The sequence below is a fragment of the Strix aluco genome, chromosome 17, assembly GCF_031877795.1.
Source record: "Strix aluco isolate bStrAlu1 chromosome 17, bStrAlu1.hap1, whole genome shotgun sequence".
Taxonomy (NCBI): domain Eukaryota; kingdom Metazoa; phylum Chordata; class Aves; order Strigiformes; family Strigidae; genus Strix; species Strix aluco.
Genome location: NC_133947.1, coordinates 15,966,459 through 15,992,442, shown reverse-complemented (window position 1 = coordinate 15,992,442; position 25,984 = coordinate 15,966,459). Strand labels below are relative to the sequence as shown.

The window sequence follows — 25,984 nt, the reverse complement described above, 5'->3', positions numbered from 1 at the left end:
AGAGAAATCCAGCCATTTTTGCTCATTTGCACCATCTGTACAAAATAAGCAGGTCTGGTCAGAGACCTGCCTGAGCTTCCTCCTTCTCGATTCTCAGGACACATCCAAAAGTCCACCAATAAGCACCAGAGAGAGGATGACCTGTAAAACCGGGGGTAGTTTTGTAAGTTGATTCATTGAGTGAAATAGTTTAACCTGCTACACTAAAACATAAAGAAACACAGTTAATTCAGCTTTAAAGTCGCTGATGTGTTGTCCTCACCAAAACAATGTTATCACCAGAGGAGTTATAACTGGGGACACACCTATAACAATATAAAAGCATTGCCCATTATCATGATGTCAAACGAGGTGAATACACTGCTTATCTTACATTGTTTAATAGCTCTATACTCCCCATGCACACATCAGACACAGAATACACACAACTTGAAGCTTAAAAAAATTCAACTAGAAAGTATTAGTAATCTAAATTTGTGTTCAATAAACCTCCTGTTAGCTGATGTATTCCCAGCTGATCTAACTTACTTAAGATAAATTGCAATATAATCACATCAAAACCAGCTCTTTGGTTAAGTACTCTCAAATTGTTTACAATATACTAACTTTCCCTGCAGAGATAAGAAACACATGGTTTTTTTGCAACAACACAGAGAACACTGCAGTCACAGATAAACTGATTTATGTATGATCTTCCTTCTAGTCATGTATTCCATCACCCATGCTTTTTTGATTTTTATCTTCAGCTGGAAAAACAACTGTTAAATCAGGTAACAGGCATCTTGAGAAAGGTTTTTCTTTGTGAAACTGCTAGCACATGCCTTCTTGCACATTTTCATCCATTTTAATGATGAAAACCCATATCAAACCCTTTTCTTTATTTGGTTGGGTAACTCATTGCATAATAGGGTATCCAATTGCTGTAGGTCAGCGAAAACACTGATTTAAATACCTCTACAGTAATAGGTCACAGGGATACTATTATGGCAATGTTGTGATATTACCATCAGCATTTACTCCTGAGCAACAGTAGCTGTATATATAGCTGCAATGAGTGTAGGTAGACTCTGTAGAGCACCTAGCACAGTGGAGTGTAAATCCAGGACAGAGCTTCTAAGACAACAAAAGTACAAATAATATCATATATCTGATTGTGAATCTCCAATCTTTGTCATATTAGTTTTCAACTATTAGTTTTAAACTTTATGAACTGTATCATCATGTTAACACATCTATGTACTGCAGTTTACTCAGACATAATTAAAAAGACATATAAAGGTTAAATTTTGAAATTTTATTAAAGAATGATACTGAAGAATCAGACCATTGGTTGTGACAACAGCATGCCTAGGGTAATTACAGAAAAGATGGTGTGAACTAAACATGCTTTAAATACACTAAAATGATCCCTTCCACTCCAACAGCCATGTAGAGACAACTGTTTTCCAAGCACAACTTAAAGAAGCTTTAGGGCTACTCTAAGCTATGCCTTGGCTCTTGCATCTTCAGACCTGGTAGATCTGAACTGTCAAACAGAAGAACATGTTGTTTGTCTGTTCTCCTCCATTCACCTCCACAACATGCTCTGCTCAAGAAAAGCTTTTCAATCTTCTGAAGACCCTGAAGAAGTGGCAATACTGCTCTTCCATTTGTTTGCTTCAAATGAGATGTGGAAAACAGCTTTTCAATCTAGAAAGGAAGAAAATACATGTAAAAAGAAATATAGGTTTCATTTTGTTCAAAACTATTATCATTATAAATGTAGCAATGAATATAATGCATCTTAAGGACTTCATGAGAACTCTTACGAGTGTCTTTAAACACCTTCACTGGAGAAAGAAGAATGAGCAATACGTGGTGTTAACAGAAACTGTACCACAGCCACCTTAGCAAACTGATCTCTACCAGATCAAGTGACTGCAGAAGGACAAAGAGCTGCATAATGTCACCAATCATCATGAAAGACAGGTAGTTTGCCTTATTGTCCCCGAAAGTCAGTGTGCAAACCAGGTCTCTTTGCTGTGTTACAGACCTGATTCATGTTGCAAGCTGTGCTTCATCTGACATGGCACAGATGGCACTATGAGGACAATGTCCTGTAGAAATTCACAGGAAAAATGTAAAATATATTTTAGAGACCAAAACTGAGTGATGTGGAGGCAAGAGTGGGCAGTCAGAGAGAGCGAAAGTCGTGACGGCTTCAGCTGGCTCAGCAGCCTGACATTCAGTGGAGTAAGAGCATTCTGCTGAAAAACGTTCCCCTATCTTTCACAAGTGTAGGTTGTAATTCAATAAGTAATTCAATACCAAAGAATTACCAATCCCCAAATGAAAACTCACATTTGCCTATATCATTCCCTAATTTGGTAGAACAAATGGTAAAGAAAAGAAAAATACTCATAAAAACATGGAGAATGAAGGTATGACTTTCATTCCATCAGTCTTGAAAAGAAGTTATGCTGCTGGTTTTATTTTTTTTAAGTATTTAAATACACCAGGGTCTACAGACAGAATTTAGTACTTGACCCAGCTATGAAACAACTGGAAGGTAACTACAAAAAAAAAAAAAAAAAGAAAAAAGATATTTTGAAACAGTTAGAGGGCTGGCCCAGCATGTTCCAAACAGGTCCTGGCATAAGCAGTGCGGATACAACCCAGTTTGTGCTATTTGGGAATCTTTTTTGCCAGTCAAGTTTAAATTATATTTAACTCCTGGTGCTGGCAACAGAGAAAGTGCTGTTCTGCAAGGTATGAGAGTAGCTTTCTGCTTCAAAGAGGGTGTTTTCTACCTGGGACAGGAGACTTACTGGTTTTGTCCTCCCCTGACACAGAGATTCCTGATGGGGCTGCAAAGACTGAGCAGGACTGAGAAGTAAGAGAACTGGGATGTAAGAGACATTCCCTGCTCAAAGTGGTATTCTTGGTGGATTTGGGTAGAGAAGGCAATACTAGTTCAACCGTCTTCAAATCTTGTGCTCTTCAGAAACAGGAGGAAAAAAAAAAAAAGTAGTTTAAACAACTCCCAAGTTTGCCGCTTGGTTGTGATGTCAAAATCTAGAGTATTAGGTGTCATTTCACTACTCATGCCACAATCCACCTCTGACTGCAATGACCAGCAAACTCTCTTCAAGAATTCATCTATTTTTCATTTTTTCCTCTTCCTGAACGCCTGTTATTTTACTCCTCTCCCCTTCAGCAAGAGGAATGCAGCAAGTTTATTAAATACTGCTGCGTTTTGGCTCACTTCACATCATCTGTTTCTGCTTTACAAAGGAACGCAGCAAAAAGAGACTTTTTGGCTCACCTTGACTCTCATGACCTGCCTTTTTTTTTTTTTCCTCTCTCTTTTTAAGGGAGTAACACATCATTTTGATCCTTACTGGCTCCTTCCTATGAATCTCAGAGTACCTCATTCTCTGTGGAAAGAAATAAAATATTTTACTTTGATTATACAGAAATCAATAGGATTCCAAACACCTACATAACTGTATTCATACTCTGTGTATTAAACAATTACTGACAAAAGCAACAGATAATAGTTTTCTCCATAGAACACTGTGAACATCAGGTGTATTTACAAGTACACTGTTTTGAAAGTGGAATCTGCAGGTGATTCTTATTAATGAATTTCAGCTGTAATCAGTAACTAGCACTGTCAATACTGCAAAGCTTCAAAATTCAGACTGCACTAGCACAGCACTACTGTAATGCCACTTCTATGTTTGTATAATGACAGCATATACAACAAAAGAAAGCACTACTTACAGAGATGCTGTCCAGTAGCGAAGAAGAAGAATCTGAAGACAGAAGTCTTTCGTGTGTGCTGGTGGGCTTTCTCTCTTCACTTTTGTAAAAAATTTTAATTTGCAAGTTCTCTATTTATGGCCTTCTATGTTTGGATTGACATGACAGGGGGGTACTCTCAAACTGTTGCTGATTTAAGCCTCCTGATTTGATTTCTTTTTACTGTGGCTGGCTGTCTTGAGACCACGTGTCTATATGCTTGCTCAAATTTGGTTCAACATGAATATATGATTTTAGAGAACTCTGGCTTATGAGAACAAGTCTCTCTAAGCAGCTACAGGATGAAACCAATGTTAAGTAGGTATGTTCTAGAGACTAAATATTGAACTGGTCTTCAACGAACAAAAGTACTGACCAACAGCATGATCTGGTGAAGTATCATAAAAAGGCCTGATAGAATAAATCAAAATTTTAATACAACTTATGTCCCACTTGACTTCCAACATCTAGATGAAAGTCTTTCAGATAACAGGTCTTCTGCATTAAAGGACACATGAGTAACTTCAAAGCAGCTCTGATTTTCGCTCTGAAAAATACTGATGCTCGTTTTCAACAACAGTGTCAGAAGCCTGAAAAATAATGATGAATTCAAAATGCCATTTGTTAGAACAAAACTCTTTAGATGTGGAGATGTTCTATACCTGAGAAATCAGAGAAAGAAAATTTTAAAAGTATTTAACAGCCAAATAGCACAAAGAATATATGTGTACTGTGTTGGGTGTACATGCACGCTCTGTCAAATTGCTCATTACATTGATATTTTGTAGATTGTCTTTGCTGGCCTCAACATTTCCATGGAAAATGAACATGAAAAAACTGGTAAAGAGAGAAATGAGGCAGAAAGCAAGGCAAAACGCAGAGGAAACAGGAACTGAGGAGAAAAGAGTACCAAGTTCTGGCAATATGCTGGGTGAATGTACAGGGGTTAAGGGAAGCTGTATTTTCTTTTTAAGCAAGCGTGCACTGTACCTGTACAAGTTAGGTAAGTGGGCTGGACTAGGTAGTAAAGAGTCAGCCTAGAAAAGTGGATACCAATACAAATCTCAAAGAAAAAAAAAAAAAGCAACAACTGGGTATTCTTCACTCCTCTTAGTCTACTTCCTCCACCTAAAATATCACGATTGTAATCAAACAAATTAAATAGGATAAAGAATGTTTAGTTGGCAATGTTGCCAAAGTGATTGGAAGTCTTTGATAATAAAGAACTACCAGGTGAAAAAAAAGGCAAACCTGCTTACACATACTGCTTAATACTAGGGGATCTGTTATATAATGCATCCTAACACACATTCAATATTTATATGATTAATCTAGTGAATGCTTACAGAAACCTTGTACTTTTTTGCATTAAAAAAAAAAAAACAGTAAGAGGTGGTACTTCAAAAACATCAAATATTGGGAAAAAAATATTGCCAGCAATCTTTTTATGCAGGTATGAGCATCACCAGCTCTCCTTCATGAGGAACCTCACTATTAAAAGATTTCTGGTTTTAGCAGGGAATTTGGTGATTGAAAAGAGAGTTTTATGAGCCAAATACCTTGTTACAGCTCAGAGTTGCCATGAGAAGTAACTGCAATTTGCTCTTAAGTTCTAGGAACAAAAATTCTATCTGGCAACGCTAAAGAATTATGGAAAAATTTAGATTGAAAGGCATGTCTGGAAGTCATAGAGTTTAATGTTCTGCTTCAAGCAGGGCTAATCTCAAAACTGCATCAGGTTGTTCAGGGCATCATCCAGCCAAGTTTTCAAAGTGTCAAATGATGAGAGTCTCTGCAACCTCTCCAGGCACAGCCTCAGAGTTGTACCACTCTGTTAGCAAAGAATTTATTTCTTTATGCCCAGATGGAGTTTTCCTTGTTGCTGCCTGTGCCCATTGCCTTTTGTTCCTTTCTCTGTTCACCTCCAGGAAGAGTGCAGCTCTGTTCTCTCTATAGTATCTCCCCAGGTGGAAGACTGCTATTAGATGCTTCATCCCCACCCCATCCTCCTCCTCCTCCTCACTAGACTACACAAGCCCAGTTCCCCTGGTTTCTTCTTGCTCCAATCCCTTATCACCTCAGCGCTCCTGCACTGGACTCTTCCCAGTTTGTTGACACCTTTCGTGTACGGGAGGCGCTCAAACACCACACTCCATTCTTGTTAAACTTGAAACATCACTGGTTTCAACCATGCACTACTGACAAAAGTGAAGGTGGCTTTGCAGAAAGACCCAGCGAAGGAACAAGAAAAGCTTTCTGGATGAAAATAGTGACAAAGAACAGGAAGAAAAAAGGCAAGGAAAATGGCAGGCAGAGACTAACAGATCAGTCTGAAGAAATAAAACTCTACCCAGAACGTAGACAGGCAATAGTTCTGTTGTGGTTCTATTATCAAGATGTGCATCTTGCAGCTGAAAGGGCAATAGCCCTTTTTCTTGCCCCAGCCACCCACCTCTACCTACTCTTTCATTTGGGCCTAAGAGCTGGGGTGGCTCTAAGGTAAACCAAATCAGGAGAAAGGAAAAGAAAGACAAACAACATTTGGCTACATCCATTCCCTTATCTGGTTCACACTGTGGCCACTTCAACCTTCCCCTGGTTCAAAGGGGATGAGAGAAAGAAATGCTGGGAAAAACATGACAGTGATGGGAGGAAGCATGTGCAGAATCCCTCGTGCAGGAGTTTAAACTGAGCGGAGACCTCAAGCATCTGACTGGAGACCTAGAGCACTAGTCTGCAAACCAAGTTCCAGAAGCTAGGAATAAAAGCATGGTACTTGAATTCTGTTTCTCATTCAAGGTCAAATTATTTAGGGCTTTGAAAGACCCTCATCCCTCCAAGATGCAGGAATCTGAACAGGGAAAGCCAATACACCTATTCCTTGAAGACAGTCTGTAGAAGAACCTGTTCTAGCCAGACACAGTCCATAAAGTGTAACGATATTGCTCAGCAACTGCATTTTTAGAAGAAACCTTCCATATTGTATCTGTAATGGCTTCTAGAGTATTCAAGACAAGTGAGCAGGTTAAAGTACTCAGATGAGATGGTAAAGACAAGTATCAGAAGCATGGGACATTGTCCATAAGACACCTAAGATGGACCAAACGGATAAAGGTCAGTGATCAGACTCCAAGCAGAGGCACCACTGTGGGAGAAAATCTGCAGGTGCCTGGGCAATTTTAAGAACTTTGTACTCGTAGCAGGAATAAAAAAAGAGTACCAGGACATTCAAGTTCAAGCTCAAATTAATTTTGTGCACCTGATTTCATAACAAGACCAGTCCAAGCTGTGATAGGAGAGTGGCTCCCTCAAAGCTTGGCTAAATGCCTGTTTGTACAACTGAATTCCACTGTAAACATAGAGATGAGAGACAGAATCCCAGCTTTAGAAACAGGACTACAAATGTTAACAGAATCAAGAAGGTTTGTGATATTAGTGCTGCCATGATAGAAAACAACAAATCTCCAGTGAAGACACCACTCTGAACACGCTGACCAGCAGATTAAGCATCAGCTCAAAGCTACGCCTGACCCCACCAACAGGTCCAATAGGCTGTCACACTTACTGGCTATCAGCAAGATTCTTCTCCAAAATTAGCTACTCTAATCATAACTTTCTCCTGGAGATCCTTGCCGAACATTCAGATTAGTCAGCTTAGTATTTGGCTGTCCTGAAAAACCTGCTCAGGTTCCTGAACATATGCGGTGTACAGATGGTGGCTTCAGGAGTGCTTGCTCTGTTGTCCAGGCAGACGCCCACTGAAACAACACTAGTCCCTGTGGTGGAATCACAGAGGAAAATCTGTCCAGTTCCTCTCTTCTGTGGCTGACAGAAGCCTTCCCAGAAGGTGGTTCAGGCCCTTCTCCTCCAGAACTTCTGTAGAAGATCCTGCAGTGTTCTGGCACTGAAAGCAACCCACGAGGTCTCATCTCCTGTACTGGTTCTGGCAGTGCCTTGTAAACCTGGCTTTTCTTCAGAAGCCCTGAACAAAATGTTTTCCAAAGAAACCTCTGGAGGAACCCACCGGGATCTATGAGGACATGTCTGTTGTAACAACTACAATATTTGTTTACTTGCTGTTAGCAAAGCTTAGCATTTCTTGCCAATATCTTAAGAGCAGTCACAGCGTTAATCCTACATTTACAAAGGGAACCTGATACAGGTGTGAAGCTGTGCAGTGTGGGAGAGTCCCTGTGAGAGAGGATACTGAAAGATTAATCCTGTGAACTGCAAAATGATCAAACTTGATGTGAAATTGAGACGGGAATAACTTGTCAGCTGGGATTGTTTCCTGAAGAAGCTGAAGTGGCTGCCCTTGGGCACACTCTCACTTACAATGCCACACAAGAGCAGATGATAGAGCGGGTCTTAGGGCTCAACTCTGGGCATGCTGAAGGAAAAAAATTCTGGTGATCCCTGGCAGGGCATGGATACCTCAGTACTTACGCTCCTTTAGCATTAAAACAGTTCTCTTAATGTCTTCCCTAAATCAATCCCGCTCCACTTTAAGCCTTCTACTACTGCTTCAGTGCATCTCCTGACCAGTGCGGTGCCTGGTACACATAAGCTTTGGAATGAAATCTGGATCACGCAGGAAGACTGACAGCAGGTATCACTGTTGCAGAGCCCCAGCAGTGGCAGTTCTGGTCACCCACCCTGCAGCAACAGCCACGGGCAGTTACTGCGGAGGTGCGTGCCGCTAGCACCAGCACAGCAAGACACAGGTACTGCTATTTGCAGTGATGGTGACAGAGCAAGTATTGTCACTACCAACAGAGGAATATAGCTCATAGCTATATACAGCTATAACTATATAGCTATAAAGTTAATATCTGCAGTGGGTTGGCAGACACCAAATACTTAGTGGTATAGTGCTGAAAACACGCATATCAGCAATGGTCTTTTACTTTTAAAAGACCGTAAAGAAGATTTACCTGGGATTACTATTGATACTATTTTCAATGTTAAACCAGACATTAAAATTTAGTTTCTGTAATTAACCTGGATTAAACAAACGTTTGAGTTGTCAGAGGGGTGTAAGAGCAGTTATGTGTAATGTGGATATTTAAACTGACACAACTTACTTTCAGCCACTCAGGATTCCTTTTCAACCCATTGTTGGAGATAATATATAAGTATCATTATTATTTTTATATAAAGGCTAGGAAATCCTTGATTTGGCCAGTTAATAAAAGATTTGATGCAGCACCTCTGTGCTTGAGCCAAGTTAGGTAAGATACTGAGGCAGCCAAGGGAGAGAGATCCCAGCACAGCCAAGTCTGTCTGTCCTCCTTCAGGCACAAGCTTGGCTGCCTACAGTGAGCAACGTATGTCAGCGGCTGCGAGTTGTGAGATGGGCAGTTTAAAGTTTGCTTGGCTGTTTCTACAGCACATTTCAAGTAAAAAAAGCCCAAGACTTGGAGAAAATAGAACATAGTCACCTTTGGTGTCCCTTCTGGTAACGCAAGCAATTGGGATACGGAGAATGTCTGCACTGACGTGTAACTCAGCGACCAAACGCTGCATCTAAGCAGCCAAAAGGGGCCACTTGGCTGGCAAGCAGCTACACACAACGTACCACTAAAAGACTCCAACCAGCTTCAATAGGCACTCCAAGTGCCTATACATCAAAGTCTGATAAACTGGAGCCCTTACTGCTACAAGTCCAGGATAAACTAAAGGCCAAGAGCTGCTTTCCTCTCTATTGAGGAGCACCTTCCAGGAAAAACATGGGCAGTCCCCACAACCGTGACCATGCCAGTTGCTCCTCATTGTGTGGCTGTGTAGATGATTTATCTCTAAATGTAAAACCACATTCCTCCTCTTTTTCTGTTGCATCCTGTTTGCCATATCACTTCTGATTTGCCTTGATCCTTCCAAATTCCAGTAGTCTGCTTCATGCTTCTAGGTGCTCCCACTGACATCTCATCTGAAAACTTCACAAATGAATTCTGTATCCCATGACCCCAGTTAATAAGGACTGCTCCAGGAGTCAACTTCCTATCTGTTTTTGCACATCCTCATCATAGTATTATCTAAATTAATCTTCCACAGCTTGCTTACGGGAATGTCAGAGAAGGCAGGACAATTAAGATGATAAATCAGCAATCTTGAATTGAAAGTACAGTATTACTCAGCTAAAGGAATTGTATGCATGAGTGGAACTGTAACTAATATTCAGGAGGAAGGAAACTTTGCATTCACTTTGAAAGCTTATGCAGGATCATTCTTCACAGCAGCAGATAACAGAAGTGCTGGTGCACGTGCCCCTATTACCACAGTCTCATAAAGACAACCAACAGCTCTTATGATTATACTAATAATTTTAAGGGACATGGTAATGGTCATGCTGTCCACAAGGGGCAAAAATCAGTATAATAATGATCATGCAAAATGGTAATGAATAATAAATCCCAACTAACAACCGACTAGCTGGTGTGATGAATCACTCATGAACCCTAGCAGATTACCACAAGGTATCTTTACAAAACAGACACTTCCATCAACAGGATATATCATGTTCTCCATGTACAAATCTGTTTTCACAGAAAGATCTGTTCAAATCATTCTTCATTTTTTCTGACTGGGTAGTACTTCATCTGAAATGTTTTGCTTTTATCCACATGATTTGCACTGCTAGCGAGGACTCCAAAACAGTTCTGTGGGGTGACAGCCGCATCCAAACATGGACTTACTGAAACTCTTCAGGTGCCACCACACAGTAAGACAAATGTACACCAACACAAGCAAAGCTTCAGACCGTACTGGTTTGTTACAAAACTATAGGGACTAAACAGATCAGCCAAATATTATGAGGACCTACAGTGCCAGTTTCAGTATCCTGCTTTGCAGACCAGAGATTTACCTTTATAATTGTTGCAAGGCTAAGAGAGCTTTGAGGCAGATTGTTCAAATTTTCCCTTCAACTAATACACATTCCTGTCAGGAATGGAACATTTCACATGGTGATATTTTGCGTGTTGATGTAAAGATACTATTGTTACTTCACGGCTATTTTAAGATTTCTATAATCACTGAATGGATGCTGAATGGCCAAAACAGTTCCTTTTTTGCATGTGAACAAATGAGAGCTTTGCTACTGATCTACTGGTAGGGTATTTTTATCCTTTCACTGATAGACTTACTCAGTTCCAGCCAGAACAACCCCACCGCCCTAAAATACATACAAGGACAAGCAAGACTATGTTTGAATACTTCCTGTTAAAAAGATAATATTGTCCTTACTAACACCTTATTTCCAATGAAAAAAGGTAATGAACTGATTAGTGCAGGAAACCTCTGACCAAGAAGAAACTCTTTAAGACCTGCTAACAGCATTTCAAATAAAACACATCAGAGGTGAGAACCTGGAGCTAGTGAGAGCTCCAATGACAAGAAATCGTGAAACAGAAGGGAAAACCCTCCTAAAAAGGCCTGGATCATCCAATGAGGAGATAGGCCATGTTCACATTTGCATACCAAGGTGAAGAACACAGGCAAAACCAAATTCCTCACATTTAACACTCACATCTATAATGCTCTGACTATAGGCTTACCCCTGTCATCCTCAACACATGAAATTCCCTTTCTATCATCAGCACTTCCCCCAGGTGGAGGGGACAAATATGACCCCACCATTCTCAACATCCTTGCTGGTGACTTTTTAAAAAAAGAGTTTTCAAATAACCGTGCCACTCAGTCTATGCAGAATGGTTATTTGAAAACAAATACACAAATGACATGTATCCTCCAGAATGGAAATCTCAACTCTTCTATCAATTTTTACACTCAAAACCAACACTAGCCTGTCAAATACCACTTACATGCACTCCGAGGACACTGCTCATGACAGACACTCAGCACACCCCAGAAATACATCATGTTTTTGAAAGGGCCACGTGGATCCTGCATAAGAAATAGCTTTTATAAAAAAAGAGACCCTCTACTCATTGTATACACTGCTCTCCAAGACCATCCTAAAAACTACACAAAAAACCCTCAAAAAAGTTATAATCTATGTTAGAACATCCTACCCAGTGGAAAATTGTCCTCAGAGGCATCCCTGCCAGTCTTTAAACTGCCTCCCAACCTTGGTAAGCTTATCATCAGAAGGAAGATTGTCGTGCGGAAAAAGAAAAAAAGAAAAAAACAAGTACAACTTGTCAAAATCTTCCCTTCCATCTTCCTGTAAAGACCTTCTATCCCAGACACCAGCACTCCCAGGTCTCATACATGGGCTTACCTGGGAAGTCATATCCAGCACACAAGCCACCCTCACACCCCATAGTCGAGATCAAATAACTACCAAGATCAGACTGAACTTGCACAGACCACTGATAAAGCACAAACACACTTAACTGCTGCAAAAGCAGCTCTCACAAGATAATCAGTCTCTGGACTGTCAATCCTGATCCTCAAGAGAAACCTATAAACTGCCCTCCAGCCACAAACCTAGGAATAAAAATTCAGAACATTTCAGGATAGCAAGACACTGCTGTTCTGCCACACCATAACCTCCCACACTATCCACATCCCACAGGCTATAACCTCTCTCTTTCTCTGCCTACATCTAATGTAGTCGTTTAAACATGCCAGGAAACATTACATCTCTTTCCCTGAGAAGACAAGTACCATATCATTTCTGCTTTCCTACAAATTAGCATTCCCACATTGAACTTGCCAGCTCCATTTCCTTTCAAAGATAATCTGATAGACACTGACTCAAAACTCTGAGGGATTTTCTCAATTTGCATTCCATTCTGAAAGCAAGCTGTCACTTTTAGGTCAGGCCTGAAGATGGCTTGCATGACTGAAAGTGTTTCTCCTTTTCAACCTACACTGTTTGGTCTAATGAAAGACATTACCTCTGCATATGTCCTTAGACATCATGGCCAGAACAACACTACTATGTTTTTACACAATTTAAAAATCGAGCCATATTTACATTCCAAGGAAACTTCTAATCCTTATAAAATGTTTCAAAACATAATTTTGAACCTCTAAAGGTTTAAAGACACGTTGTCCTTCCCAAATCACTAAGACTGTGGAAATCGGAGTGATATTTTACGAGACCACTATAAAATTCTGGTTTTCCAACTTAAACACTTTACAAGTCATCACTGTCCTCAAGCAAAGGTTTGAAGATAGATCAGAAAGTGCTCATTGCCATTAGAGAGTAAAATAAAGCTAGAAAGATGCAGAAACTCTTCATTGCTTAGTATCACACAGAGAGTTGTCCTAATCATCAGTCTTCCTCAACAAATCTGCCATCCCCAACTTCTGATGGGAGGGATTATGATCATACTCAGACTGTGGGAAAACAAATATGGATCAAAATGACTTGACAACATACAAATGTCTTCACTCTCTCAACTTTCTATTCACCATTACAACTAACTCTAATAGCCCTTGTTAAGCATTCCATGAGATAGAGTTTACATTTCAACACTCTCTTGTTCACCTGTTCCCTCCCAGAGATGTGGTTTCTGTAGCAACTATGGTCCAAATCTTGAGATGTAAAAAGCCAGCACATACTTCTGTTCACTCCTCAACACTCACACATGTGCACAGAGGCACGCAAAGTCACAAACTTACTAGTAAATTTACCCATTTAAGATAGAATACATGTTTTAGAAAACATTGGAACCGCTGTATGGGAGGCAAAAGCTCCACTAACCAAATACTTTCTAACTGAAAGCTTGTCAATGTATCCACATTCAATTTATCCTTGTTTCAAAAAAATGACCTGCGCTCTTACCATCATGATTAGAATTCCCCAGGGTCCACGGCTCATCTGAATCGAAGTGAGTATCTCCTCCTATTCCTGGTCCAGGAAAGTAAGCATGAGCTAGGAATCCACCTTCTCCATCAAACGGAGAACTGTCTCCATGGAAACCAGAAGCAAAAAATATCATAATATCTGCCTCCTTTCTGTCATTTTTAATTTCATGGTAAGGGACCTCTTCAAAGGTAAGTGGTGTCACTCTCTGCCAAACATCAAATGCCTGACGAATGGCTCTCCTTGTATCAATCTCTCCAACCTTGGGGGTATAGTTGTGTACACTGTGTGAATGAAAAAGAAGGGTTGTTTAAATTTGCAGAATACATTTGAGACTTCTTATTTTATTTTCAATACATAACCACATCTACAGTTTCCAAAGGGTCTTTATTTCTTGCAGACACTACTTTGTGCATGCAAAGCTTTGCTGTTACAAATAAAGTTACCAACAAAACTACAGCCCTGAAGTCTACATTTATTAGTAAGAATCTTCTTGATACTTTGGTTGATCTTGCATCAATTCCTAAAAACCTGACAACCTTTCAAATCCTGGTGTAACTTAGTTTAAAAATGTAAATTACTTCAGATTTTGTCTGAAATTATCACGCTATAATGGAATCCAATGTATGAAAAAACCTGACTACTAAAATTCTTTTTGAGAAACAAACCTTTCAGTAAACTATACAACCTTACTTATATGAGTAGCTTCATTCTCAGGACTACTCAAAATACTTAAGAGCTCATAGGAGCGACAGACCTGCCAGTTTTGTGCAACCCAGTCCATGACAGCTGGTGATACAGAGTTTATGGGGAGTGGTGAGTGGAGATTAAGTGCACATAAATTTCCCATAATTGTAAACTTTAGCTTAAAAAGTGCTGTTCATGGGGTGTTTTTTGTGTGTGCATATAACAGACTCAAAATCTGTTAAACTTGTCTTGGGGAATATTGAAATATCTATGTCATGGAAACAACTTTCAGTTTTTAATGAAACTGGTTCAATTTAATACAATGATTGACAGAGGAAAGACACTGTAATACATTCAGTGGTAAAACAAGATATCTATCACTTCAATGGCACACTACAAATACTGAAATTGGAAAGTTAAACAACTACTAGTTGACAATGGCAGAAGTGAAGCCATCTGCCAACCTGCTTCCTGTGGTTAAGCATAAACTTAAGGTATGTTTTATTTATATGATTAGATACCAGTTTGCCCCAAGGTCCAGAAAAGGTTAAAATCAGGATCTGACTCTCAGATCTTCACATACAGGAAATGTCCCTTTACAATCTGAGTTAAAGGAATGATTATTGGTGGAAGTTTTGAATGAGTCCCTCCTCCCAGTCTCTGCAGTCCCTCACTATTACCTGAAGAATTCTCCTTCTTTCTCAGAGCTCTCAGCAGAAGCAACAGGGTGCCCCAGCCCCTAATTCTCTTTCCCTTCAATCCATCATACCTCTTCCTACACATTCTGGCACCTTCCCCATGATGGTCACTCATATTTCTACCTCTTCACCACACTTTCTTTCTGTCTTAGCTTTGCTCACCCGTATCTTTTCTTTAATGTCTACACTCCTAATTTTTTCTCCTCTGCAACCTCTTTTCCCCCTTCAAAAAAAAAATAGAAGCCTATACTTTGAACTAGAGGGGTGTTTAATTTTATTTTTAAGTGACATTCTTATTGTCAGAAACTTCCATTATTCTGCAATTGCCTTTCAAAAGCTAAGGGCCTAAATGACACAAACAAAACACATCTCTGAGAAACTATCATCATTATGTAACAATCATTTGACACCTGTAGCTCACTTCAGCATATTGCCTCAACCAAGTCTGGACAAAAGCAAGAGTTCTACTACACGAGCAAAAGAAAAACCTCTGCAAAAATAAACTTTCAGTAACATGTTGCAAATCAGTAGAGGGAGAAAGCATCACACCTTTCGACAAAGATGTTCCTTCTGCTTTAATGGTTTGTTAAAGACCACACGTGATCTAAGGGCTAGAGCCTTAGATTTCTAAGGGAACAGAAAGGGGCATACTAGGATTTTCCTGCCAAAATTACACAATTGATGGATGGGAATTAGAAGTCTTTACTGATCAGTTATTTTCTAATTAAGAATAGACTTCTCAGTTACTTCAGCTCTCTGAAAGTATTTCCCTCCACCATGTTCTGAGAATGAAAGCCTCAAGGCATCACAGGGAAAATCCAGTTTTTAAAAGTACTTACAAAATTTGCATACCAAACAAGTACAGAACATTTTTTTCCCCAAACAAAAAGGGGCAGGGAGGGGGCTGTACCTGTAGGTTATATGCTTCTGCCTCCACTTTTGTCCAGTTAGTGCATACCGCTTTTTCCTCCGGCTATGGCGTAGGTGGGGATGATCTGGAACTCCACAGCGAGGCTTCTTCATCCACCTGGAAGGGAAGGAAAGAAAGAGCAAGCTAACAAAGAGCTTGGAAATCAGATTCAAAAGAAGTCAGGGGGTGACTGGAAGACCTCTAAGCCTAAACAATGTACATCTTATCTATCAAAAATATTAGCCCCCCACCTTCAGGAAGGAAGTGTCTTCCCAACACCAGTAGATGGTTTGCAAGACTTCTTTCTGGAACACCTTTTAAATAAAAAACAAATAGACAGACACTTTGCCTTGTACAGCCTCACAAGAACATTCTTTCACAGCACCCATACCTGCTCACAGTTCAGGCCAAGCAGCCGACCTTTCCTTGGTCCACTTCCTATATGCAAAAACTACGGGTGCTTACAAATTTCAGTACAGTCATCTGTCAACTTCTGCCCACCAAGAACAGAGCAAATGAGAGCTGTCAGGTACAGTACAACATATATAACAAGAACCCAAGCTGTGTATATAAAGCTAGCACAGATCTTCCCCACTTACATTACTTTACATTTATCAGTATGGTATGTCTTTCAGAAATCTAAGCAAACTGTGGAAATCAGATCTGTCTTGCCCACACAACTGCTGCCACCTTCAAAGAAAAGTGGTACATCTAAGGTTTGCTTTTAGAAAAGCCGTATTAATTCAACCTCAACACACTGTGTTTTTCCAAGTGTCCTTTATTTGTGTTCTTTGCATTGCTTCTACCACTTTTCTAGAGAGATGTTAGGCTTCCTGTAGCCTGTATTCTCCTAGATATTTCCCAAGGGTTTTTTTTTTTTTTACATTTCCAGTCATATGATATGGTACAGAGCTTTTAGCATAACCTTACACAAACTGTAGTGTGAATCAGGTTTTCATCTCTTGAGCTTCATGAGAACTCCGGTACTCTGAACATCACCATCATCAGGCCCTGATTACAGTCAGAAAGTGACCTTCTGTTTTATCTTTACTAGTATCATCTAGAAGACAGAAAGGTAACAGGGGAGTACTACCAAACCAACGTGGATGTGTAGGACAAGTCACCAGGACTTTCCAGGCCAGTGCTGGCTGTGCTGACACAGTAGCAATACATCACCCAGTCCCTCACACCTCAACATCTGTTTCCTGTATGAACACCAGCTGCACCTTCCCAACACCTGCCCTATGCCGAGCAGGCTGCAGGAAATCAGCCCACACACAGATCAGCCTCATGCTGTCAAAGCCCATCAGAAGAGACCTGACCAAAAGTTAATTCCCTCAATAACAGTCAAATTCCCTGCCCTTGCGGCAGCTCCATCACAATGTATGGACACGGGGCAGGGCATGGGGCTGCTCCAGAAGCAAGCTGTAATACCGGCACCCTGGGCTTGAAGGGCTTCTTGAGCCAAAGCCTCCAAGGTATCAGCATTTGCAGAGCTGCGACAGACTTACGTTACACACAGCTGTCTAACTCCTCTTCCAACCCCGCTCCACTTAGGCCTGTCTGAACCCCCATATTCTACCACAGTTTGTTCCAGAGCTCAGCTACACGCTTTCTGAAATAGACTTTGTAAAAAAGCCCAACTACCTGGTTAGAGCTAGGCAGCACTCAACTTGTCAACAGCCTGTGCTAATGTCAAGCTGAGAATGAATCTGGATCAGTTCCCTGATTCAACTTACTTCCCAGACATATGGGCCCTCATCTAATCACATGGGCCAGGGTACAAGTCCAGTCATCTCTTCTTTTCTCAACAACACAGATCTATGGCAAAATAATCACAAAGCTGTAGCTTGCTGCCGTTGACCTTCTTTATCTGAGTTTTTTGACAGCCACTCTCTACTGAGCAGTTTGGATTAACCCTTTCTGTGTTCCAGCAGATTTATAAAAACACACCACATCAGAAACAACAACAAAAGACAATCACTTGAAGCAGGATTCAGAAACTTATGGTGGCTTGCCCCCTCCACCCCACTTTTTTTTTTGTTTTTAAATGGGGGCACCAATAACACTGGATCATCAAAATTTATACTTGGTATTGTTTATACATAAACTATTGCATTCCTCCAGCTGCTCGGCATGCAGCAAACAGGTCATTTCAAAAAGCAGTGACATACAGCTCTTGTTCAGATACAGCTGCTTTCCCCAGTTCAGGCTCCAAGCCCTCCACAAAACTCTCCTAAACAGAGGAAGCTGTCACTCTCAATCACCTACTATTGAGCTGGTGGAAGTGGTATTTTTAAATATCTGTGTCATGCATCCCAAGGTGAGGGACCTACACAACAAGCTCCAGACAAAGCACAATACACACAAGACACTTCCAACACAAGCAAGACTATTTCTTGGTTCCCTCCAGGGCCACATGATTGACAAACGCAACAGCCACCGCTTTTGTTAGGTGCTAGCGTGCCTTCTCTCCCAGCTCGCTCCCAGGACTATACCCTCGCCTAGTTGCTGAGCAAAATTACAATTCAACCCACTAGCTGCAGGCAGACACAAAGTTTGCTGCTGCACTGTCAATTGCAGGGTATGAGGAGGCCATTTTACATATTCTCCCCTGATCTCCTTACAGGAAACTAAACATCCTCAACCTGCTACCTCAAGGCAGCCCCTCTGCTGAACAGACTCCCATCCCACCTGCCTTTCGGGTACCAGTAAGCAACATCAATGGTGTTGTTCCTTCCCATTTCCCACTCCCACCGGCAGCACCTGCAGGGTAACTTTCACACACTTGGGTACCACTCTTGGAGGAAAGAACAAGCTCAGGATTTGGGGGCGTGTGGGGAAAGAGATGAAAAACTTCAGGCTCCCATAGTAAGTGTAAACAGAATATGCAGAATTTGTTGCCTAACAAAGAAACCATGGAAAATAATAACTTCGCACTCTGACTGATTCTAAAGTCACTTCAAAGGGACAGAGCTTATGACACTGACAGAAGTGACAGAAAAACTTGTAATTGCAGTCTCAAAACTCGTAACACAGACTGAAATAACAGCTTAGCAAACGCCCAAGTAATTCAGAGCTCTCACAGCCAGCCTGCCTTGCCAGTTCTCCTTTTGCTCAGCTTCCAGAACCAAGTCTGAGGAAGCAACAGCCCAAGAAGGCCCAGCCAGACATGCCCTCCAACTCAAAACACAGGCTCACTGCTAACAGCAATTAGGATCTCTTTTTCTTTTCCTGTAATCTCTAGGTAGGTACTCCTGCTCCACCCTGCCACACAACATATGGACCTACTGATGCAGGACAGATGGAAGTAGAGCAACTGAACTGCCAGCAAAGCACACCCGCGTTTGGCTGCAGCTGAGGTTTCAAGCCTTTGGAGGCTCGAATTGCAGAAGAGAGAACCATCTAGGTGTTACACCCATCAATCAGCCTTTGGGTATTCATGCACCCATCAAGCCCTGACTGTATATAAACTCAGTAAAACGTGGGCAACATCCTCCTTTCGTCCAGAAAAATACTTTTCCTTACTAAAGCAGGGACTCCCACATGCAGTTTGCTCCCTTCCCCTGTCACCCACAGGGCAGCAGAAGCAGCTCCCTAAGTTTCCAAACTCGCATCCCAATATCATAGCTCCTTCTTCCCCCACCCCCTTCCAACTCAAAAGCATCCCAGCTGCAAGCTTCTACACAGCAACTGCACATACACAACCTTGCTCTCTGGCTCTGCTTCAGCATTCACTTACAAACTGTATTATTAACGGCAAAGAGATCTCAGATGGGAAATCCCCACCTTTACAAAGCATTTCATTTTCAACTTATTTGAAAAGCAAACAAACAGGATTTTCTCTATCCCTTAATGGAGAACAAAGGGCTTTTCCTGTGAGCTAAAGGAGGGAACATTACATTCACTGGAGAGGCACTCCCAGTCCAGGATGATCCCCTCCTGCCTAATTCACTAATTTCTTCTGTTTCTCCCTCTTCTTATAGTCTGGAAGGCATACAACCAACCCCCTTTGTTCTTCATGCTATTTGGTTACTTTGCGTCCCCTTCTTTTGTGCTGCTGTGTCCCTTTTGCCAGCAGAGTGCCCTAACAGGAGAGATGAAAAACTAGGCAGAACACACTCTAAAAGGGTCTGCTAATACAGTAAGAAAAGGTCAAGGGAAGACTCTTAGGCAGGGCCTAAACAAGTTCTATTATTTGTGCTTTCTTTTTTTTGCTCACCACAAGATGCTGCTTCTTCCCAGAAAGTATCAGTAAGACCTTATTTGCATTCTGCTTTAGTCAACAGATGCTCCCCTAGTCCAGACCAAGAGCAGAAAGATTCAGACAATACACGACATCCAGGCAATCAGAGGACAGGAAGCCAGTCAAGTAGCAGCAACAAACACCACTTCCACACCACGCTTCGCAGTACACGCTGAGCAGCAGACTAAAGGCAACAGCCTTCAAAGAACAGAGTCCCTCTGGCCTAGGTGATTTATACCAATGCTTCTGTGCTATCAAGACACTGATCACAAACAACAAATAACACACGGTCAACATACAGCAGAGAACATCTCATGTGCAACAAATGGCAACTATCAACAGCTAAGTAGTCTTGACTATCATCATAAGACTGCAACCACTCACTTCAACTTGGAATTACAGATCTCCACAAATAGCATCTATGGAGATCCACAACTCCAATTAAGCAAGCAATACATTAGAAGCCATTTCTAGAGCCAGATTTTCACCTAAATCCAGATGGAGATGGAAATAAATGAAATCCCTGATGTTCTCTGCTTTCAGAAGCTCACAGGATTCATGTTTTGCCTGTGCACTGGCAATGGGCATCTATGTACAAAGGACAACATTTAACAAGAGCTTCTCCTCACACTTGCCAACAGTACTGTTGGCAAAAAGAAAAGGTGGAGTTGTCCACGTTTTTGTTAGGGTCACCTTTTCATAATCAAGACTGTTCTGGTTGAGTCAGTCAAATATATCCCTTTTGAGGGCTTCTTGTAGCTTAAATAATTATCCAAGTAATATGACAATGTGTACAATATTACAGCGTGTAATGTGACAATTAGCCTACGTTAATCTTACTCAATAGTTGTCTGGTCCAAAACTCCTGTTACTGGGATCCCATAAAACTGTTGCATAGTGGCAACCGCAGACTGCACAGCTTTTCCTGACTGCAAGGCAGACATTTGGCTGTCAGATGGAAGTAAGTAGCCGTAAGTTTTTAACCAACCCTGAAAAAGAAAGAAACAGATGGTAAGATGCCACGGTAAGTTTTCAACTTAACAGATCAGAACATTTCCTCCAAAGGAAAAGTGACGGACTAGTGCAAAAAACTCAAGCACCTCTCTTTTTTTGGTTAGGTTTGGTAATATCATCTGATCCCTGGGAAGGGCTGAAGACCCAACTTAATATCACTTGTCCTGACAATGCAGACCTGCCAATTAAAAATAGCTGTCATCACTAATAAGTAACTGGGGCAGACTTAGGTCTTTGGAGCACCAGAAATGCCCAAGAAGCTCTGTCCTTGTTCTAGAGACCTCCTGTGCACTCTGTCATCTCGCTATTACGAGATTCCTCAGTCCCCATAGCAGCACGCCTCCAGTAACCCACAGCCCAACACCTACTCCTGCCTTTGGACCATCACTCCAAGCAAACAGCTGAACAAACAGGCCTGGGCAATCCCCACAAACACAAGTTCAGCTTTATGCTTGCACTGAGCACAGGAGTATTTCTTTAAAAAAAACCAAACAACCAAAACCAACAAACCAAACAAAAAAACCCCACACTTAGAAAGTGTGCAGGGACTCTGATTAGATGGACTCTTCCTCTACTAATAGCAGATATCCAGCAAATTGTCAGAACAGGAAAACAGCCAACTCTCCTCAAGGAGCTTTGTCTCCTTCCCCGCCTCCCCCCCAAAATGCAGCCTTAGATAAAAACCACGTCAGACTTGTCAAAATACTAAGGACAGCATTTTCAAAACCACCCATTAATTCAGGATATTTTTTTTCCTCCCTTCTTTTCACCCCCTCTCACTCTGATACCATGAGAACAAGGGATATTAATGCACCATTAAGTGCAAGTGCCAATAAAACGTGAATGAAGGTTTGCTTGCAAAAACTTTTCACCATAACTTTTCATGCACACACCCTAGTGCTTCCTCTTTCTGGCCAGTACCCCAGCCCTGTGATTCAATACTTAGACCAGGATTACTACAAGATCGACAGATATCCTGTAAGCTTTTTCCAGCCACAAGGACAATTCATCTGACCCACAGGACGCAGTCCTCAACACACAAACGCTGATGAAACAGCTGCGTGTGCTGCTCTCACACCCGCAGCCTGATCACTCAGAGCAGGGGGGAGAGCAGAGACACGTCGTCCCGTAACATTACAGAGGAAAGGGGCTCAAATCAGGAGCAGCACAAGGAGAACAATCCCCATTTCTTTAGGGCAACAAGATACCCGAATCCGTTGGGAGGAGAGAAGGGGCTTGCTTCCAAAGCAGGAGAAAGAAGGTATAAGCCAGCATCTGGTCTGGGCATATTAAAGTTCACCAAGTCAATGGACGCGCAGCGCTATTCAACATGGGCATCACCAGTGGCTCAGGACAAGCCAAGCTGCAAAACTGCGTGGAAACTGGACATTTGCTACCCCTGCCTTGGCCTCCAGCGCTGGCCTCTGACAAACACGGCGTGCTGGAACTCACGCCCCAGTGGTCTGACCAAAAGAAGCCGTCCTTGAGCAGCAAGGGCAGCGCACACCAACCGAACCGAACCCCCTGCCCCTCCCGGCCAGGCTCGGACGCGGGGGAAGGGCCCGCACAGGCACCAAGAGGCTCCTCGCGGGAGGCCGATGCTCAGGGAAGAGCAGGCAGGAGAGGACGCTGCCTCCACCTGCCAGGCACAGGCAGAGGAGCTGCCAGCGCCTGCGGCCGCACTCCTGAGCCCAGCCGGGCAGCAGCTGCCGAGAGCGGCACGACGCGGGCCTGCAGGGGAGGCGGGCAGGCTGCCGGCGGGCGGCAGCTCCCGGGCGCGGCGGCGGGGCTGGAACCGGGCGCGGAGGAGCCGGGGCGCCGCCGCCCGCCCCCGCGCCAGCACAGCGCACGGCCCCGCGCTCCCCGCCGCCCGCTCCCCCGGCCCCAGCTGCAGCCCCGCCGCCCCGCTGAGCCGCCCAAGCCCCGCGCCCCTCAGCGCCCCGCCCGGCCCCGCTCCAGACGTACCCGGCCGGTGCTGGTGTCGGCGGCGGCGCGGAGCAGCGCGCAGAGCAGCGGCAGCAGGGAGCCCGCCGCCACCAGGCCCCGGCGCCGCCTCGGCGCCATGGCAGCGCGGCGGGGCTCCGGGCAGCGCTCCGGCCCGGCGGCGCGGGCTGCGGCTGCGCGGGGAGGCCGGAAGGGGACGGCGGCGGCCGCACCGCCTCTTCCTGCGCCGGGCCGGGGCTGCCGCGGGCCGGCCCTGGGTGCGCTTCCGCCGCGGGAAGGGCTCAGAGCCGGGCACCGGCAGCTCTAGGTCGCCGTCCCTCGGGGATTCTTCCACGCACCCGCCTCTGGCTGCGGGCACAGGAGGGCGCCGAGGGGCTCGCGGCGGCGCCTGGCCCTGCCTCAGTCCGAGCAGATGCGGGAGGACCGAGGTCTTTCTCCGGGGCCTCTTATCTCACGGCGGGGTCGTTTCCTCCCTGCCGGGGCTGCCTCGCGTTGCCTTTGCCCGCAGCCGGACGGTCTTCAGCAGGCGCGTGTGGAAGCCCCGAAGAGGGGCTGGCAGCTCGTCGGCCGCTGGTCCTGCCCTGAAACCGGCCCCGTCTGAAAGGAGGTGACATGCTTCTGAGCGCCAGGACAAGAGGGAATGGCCTCCAGCTGCGCCAGGGCAGGGTCAGACTGGCTCTTAGGAAGGATTTCTTTGCAGAAGGGGTTGTTGGGCGTTGGAATGGGCTGCCCAGGGCAGAGGGGGGAGTCCCCATCCCTGGAGGGGTTGAAGAGTCGGGTTGACCCAGCGCTGAGGGATCTGGTGGGGTTGGGAACGGTCAGGGTGAGGTGAATGGTTGGACTGGAGGAGCTTCAAGGGCTTTTCCAACCGAGATGATTCTGTGAGCTGTGCACCCAGGTGGAGGTGTGGGTTTCTCTACTACCACAGTGATGAAGGGAAAAAGTTAATAACTAATCTGTACCTTTAAGACTCTGAGCCTTTTGCCCACCTAGCTGCAGAGAACTGATAAAAACAGCAGGTCTTTGAAGATAAACCTGCCTGGAAGACAATGGGATTATATGGAGACTGGTTCTGACCACCCGGAAACCATCTGAATACTCCAGCCTATTCTCGTAAAACTCATGTGTGTGTATGTATATACTGCCTATATAGCCCAGGGGCTTTTAACTTGTGTGTGTGTGTTATGAGAGATCACACACACACCCGGCGCCGTAATAAAGGAATACCTGCTTAATAACTCCGGTTATTGAGTTTTCACTGCGTCACCAGAGAGACCCAAGGGCTTTGTCACACTCCATTTCTCTCCTTTGTCTCACTTGGGACCAGCAATGATGCCTCGTGGTGACAGGTTGAAGGAGGAGGAGGTGGCTGTGGGTGACAGCCCCCCCTGGCCCAGCCTCATTTTGTTCAGAGGGTCTGAAAGAGCAGTTGGTAGCCCGTACTTTCACATGGACTTTCTAGATTATTTTTATCAGGGATTTTGGGTGGGGGGAGATGCTGTGCCACCACATGAATCACTTGTTCTGTCATTGGCTTAACCATACTGACACCAGAAGTTTGAATTCATATTTGCTGAAAAGGGGATCTTGGAGCGCCGTGCCCACAGCCAGCCTGGCACACGGGGCGGTTTGACTGGCAAATCTGAGCAGTGCAACAGGCATCAGTGCACCCGTGACGTGCTTGGAGCTGGAGGAGTCACCGTGCCTGGCAATCCCAGGCCAGAAGGTGCTGCTGCTCCCCCAGAGAAACTGTGAGGACATTGGGTTATAGAAATGTGGGACAGGGATTTCATTTTTGGCAAAGCAGCTTTGTGAACGTGCTCTGCTGCGTGAACAGCCGGTGCTGGCCTTTTCGCTGCTGACTCAAGCTGACAGCAGCTCGGCTTCCATGCTGCTGAGGCTGTGCTCAGGACAGCCTCTTTGCCCCGCCTGCAAAAGCTGGAGGGGAACCCTTTGTCAAGACACAAGACAAGCCAGCAAAGGTCCCCCCACCCTCCTCAATGCTGCTGATGCCAGGCCTCTTGTTCTTTGCCCAAGGAGAGCTCAGGCTGCCATTTCTACTGAGGACCCTGGCTTGGATTAGAAATAGTGTGACCAGCAGAAGCAGGAAGGTGACAGTCCCACTGTGCTCTGCACTGGTGAGGCCACACCTGGAGGGTTGTGTCCAGTTTTGGGCACCTCAGTACGAGAGAGATCTCGAGGGGCTGGAGCGAGGGCAGAGGAGGGCAACGAGGCTGGGGAAGGGCCTGGAGAATAAATCCTGTGAGGAGAGATTGAAGGAGCTGGGACTGTTCAGTGTGAGGAGGAGAAGGTGAGGGGAGACCTCATCACTCTCTACAGCTCCCTGAAAGGACGTTGTAGAGAGGTTGGTGCTGGTCTCTTCTCACAGGTGATTAGTGACAGAACAAGAGGGAACGGCTTTAAACTGCAACAGGGGAGGTTCAGCTGGACATGAGGAAAAAATGTTTCACAGCAAGAGTGGTCAGAGAGTGGAATAGGCTGCCCAGGGAGGGGGTGGAGTCACCATCCCTGGGTGTGTTTAAGGGTCGTTTCAATGAGATGCTGGGGGATGTGGGGTAGGGGAGAACTTTGTAGAGTCGGGCTGAGGGTTGGACTCGATGATAAAAAAAGGTCTTTTCAAACCTGAATGATTCTCCACCCAAGAGCAGGAGGATCTCTCTGAAATAAGAGTGATAAAAAATATTGTAAGCAGCTAGTGCAAATATTCCAAAACCCTGGAGCTTCCCAAGAGAAATCTCCCCAAGACGCAGCCGCAGCCATCCCAGATGCCTTTCTCAAGGCAGGGCCTGGGAGAAGGACAAGGATTCCCCAGAGCATGGCAACAGCAGAGCCTGGAAGCAAGCGAGGGCGCAAAGTGGCCGGTGTCACCACCGCTGCTGCCAGATAGAGCCGCTGCTCAGCTC

The 25,984-nt window shown here is 44.0% G+C and overlaps 1 protein-coding gene and 1 long non-coding RNA gene across 2 annotated transcripts in view; both read right to left on the bottom strand.

The window, feature by feature from the left end:
- The window catches only part of MMP24 (matrix metallopeptidase 24), a 46,263-nt gene extending 23,031 nt beyond the window's left edge, over nt 1–23,232 (bottom strand). The window contains exons 1-4 of the mRNA XM_074843383.1: nt 23,082–23,232; nt 20,943–21,091; nt 15,857–15,973; nt 13,541–13,845 (exon numbers count right to left, since the gene is read on the bottom strand). Of these exons, the coding sequence (XP_074699484.1) occupies nt 13,541–13,845; nt 15,857–15,973; nt 20,943–21,091; nt 23,082–23,180 (670 nt within the window). The 5' untranslated portion in view covers nt 23,181–23,232. The remainder of the gene's footprint in view (nt 1–13,540; nt 13,846–15,856; nt 15,974–20,942; nt 21,092–23,081) is intronic.
- On the bottom strand, nt 1,276–3,298 carry LOC141931364 (uncharacterized). Its single transcript, XR_012625557.1, has 2 exons — nt 2,808–3,298; nt 1,276–1,689 (listed from the first exon to the last, which is right to left on the bottom strand). It is a non-coding gene; the product is annotated as an uncharacterized LOC141931364 (long non-coding RNA).
- Nucleotides 23,233–25,984: the final 2,752 nt, after the last annotated feature.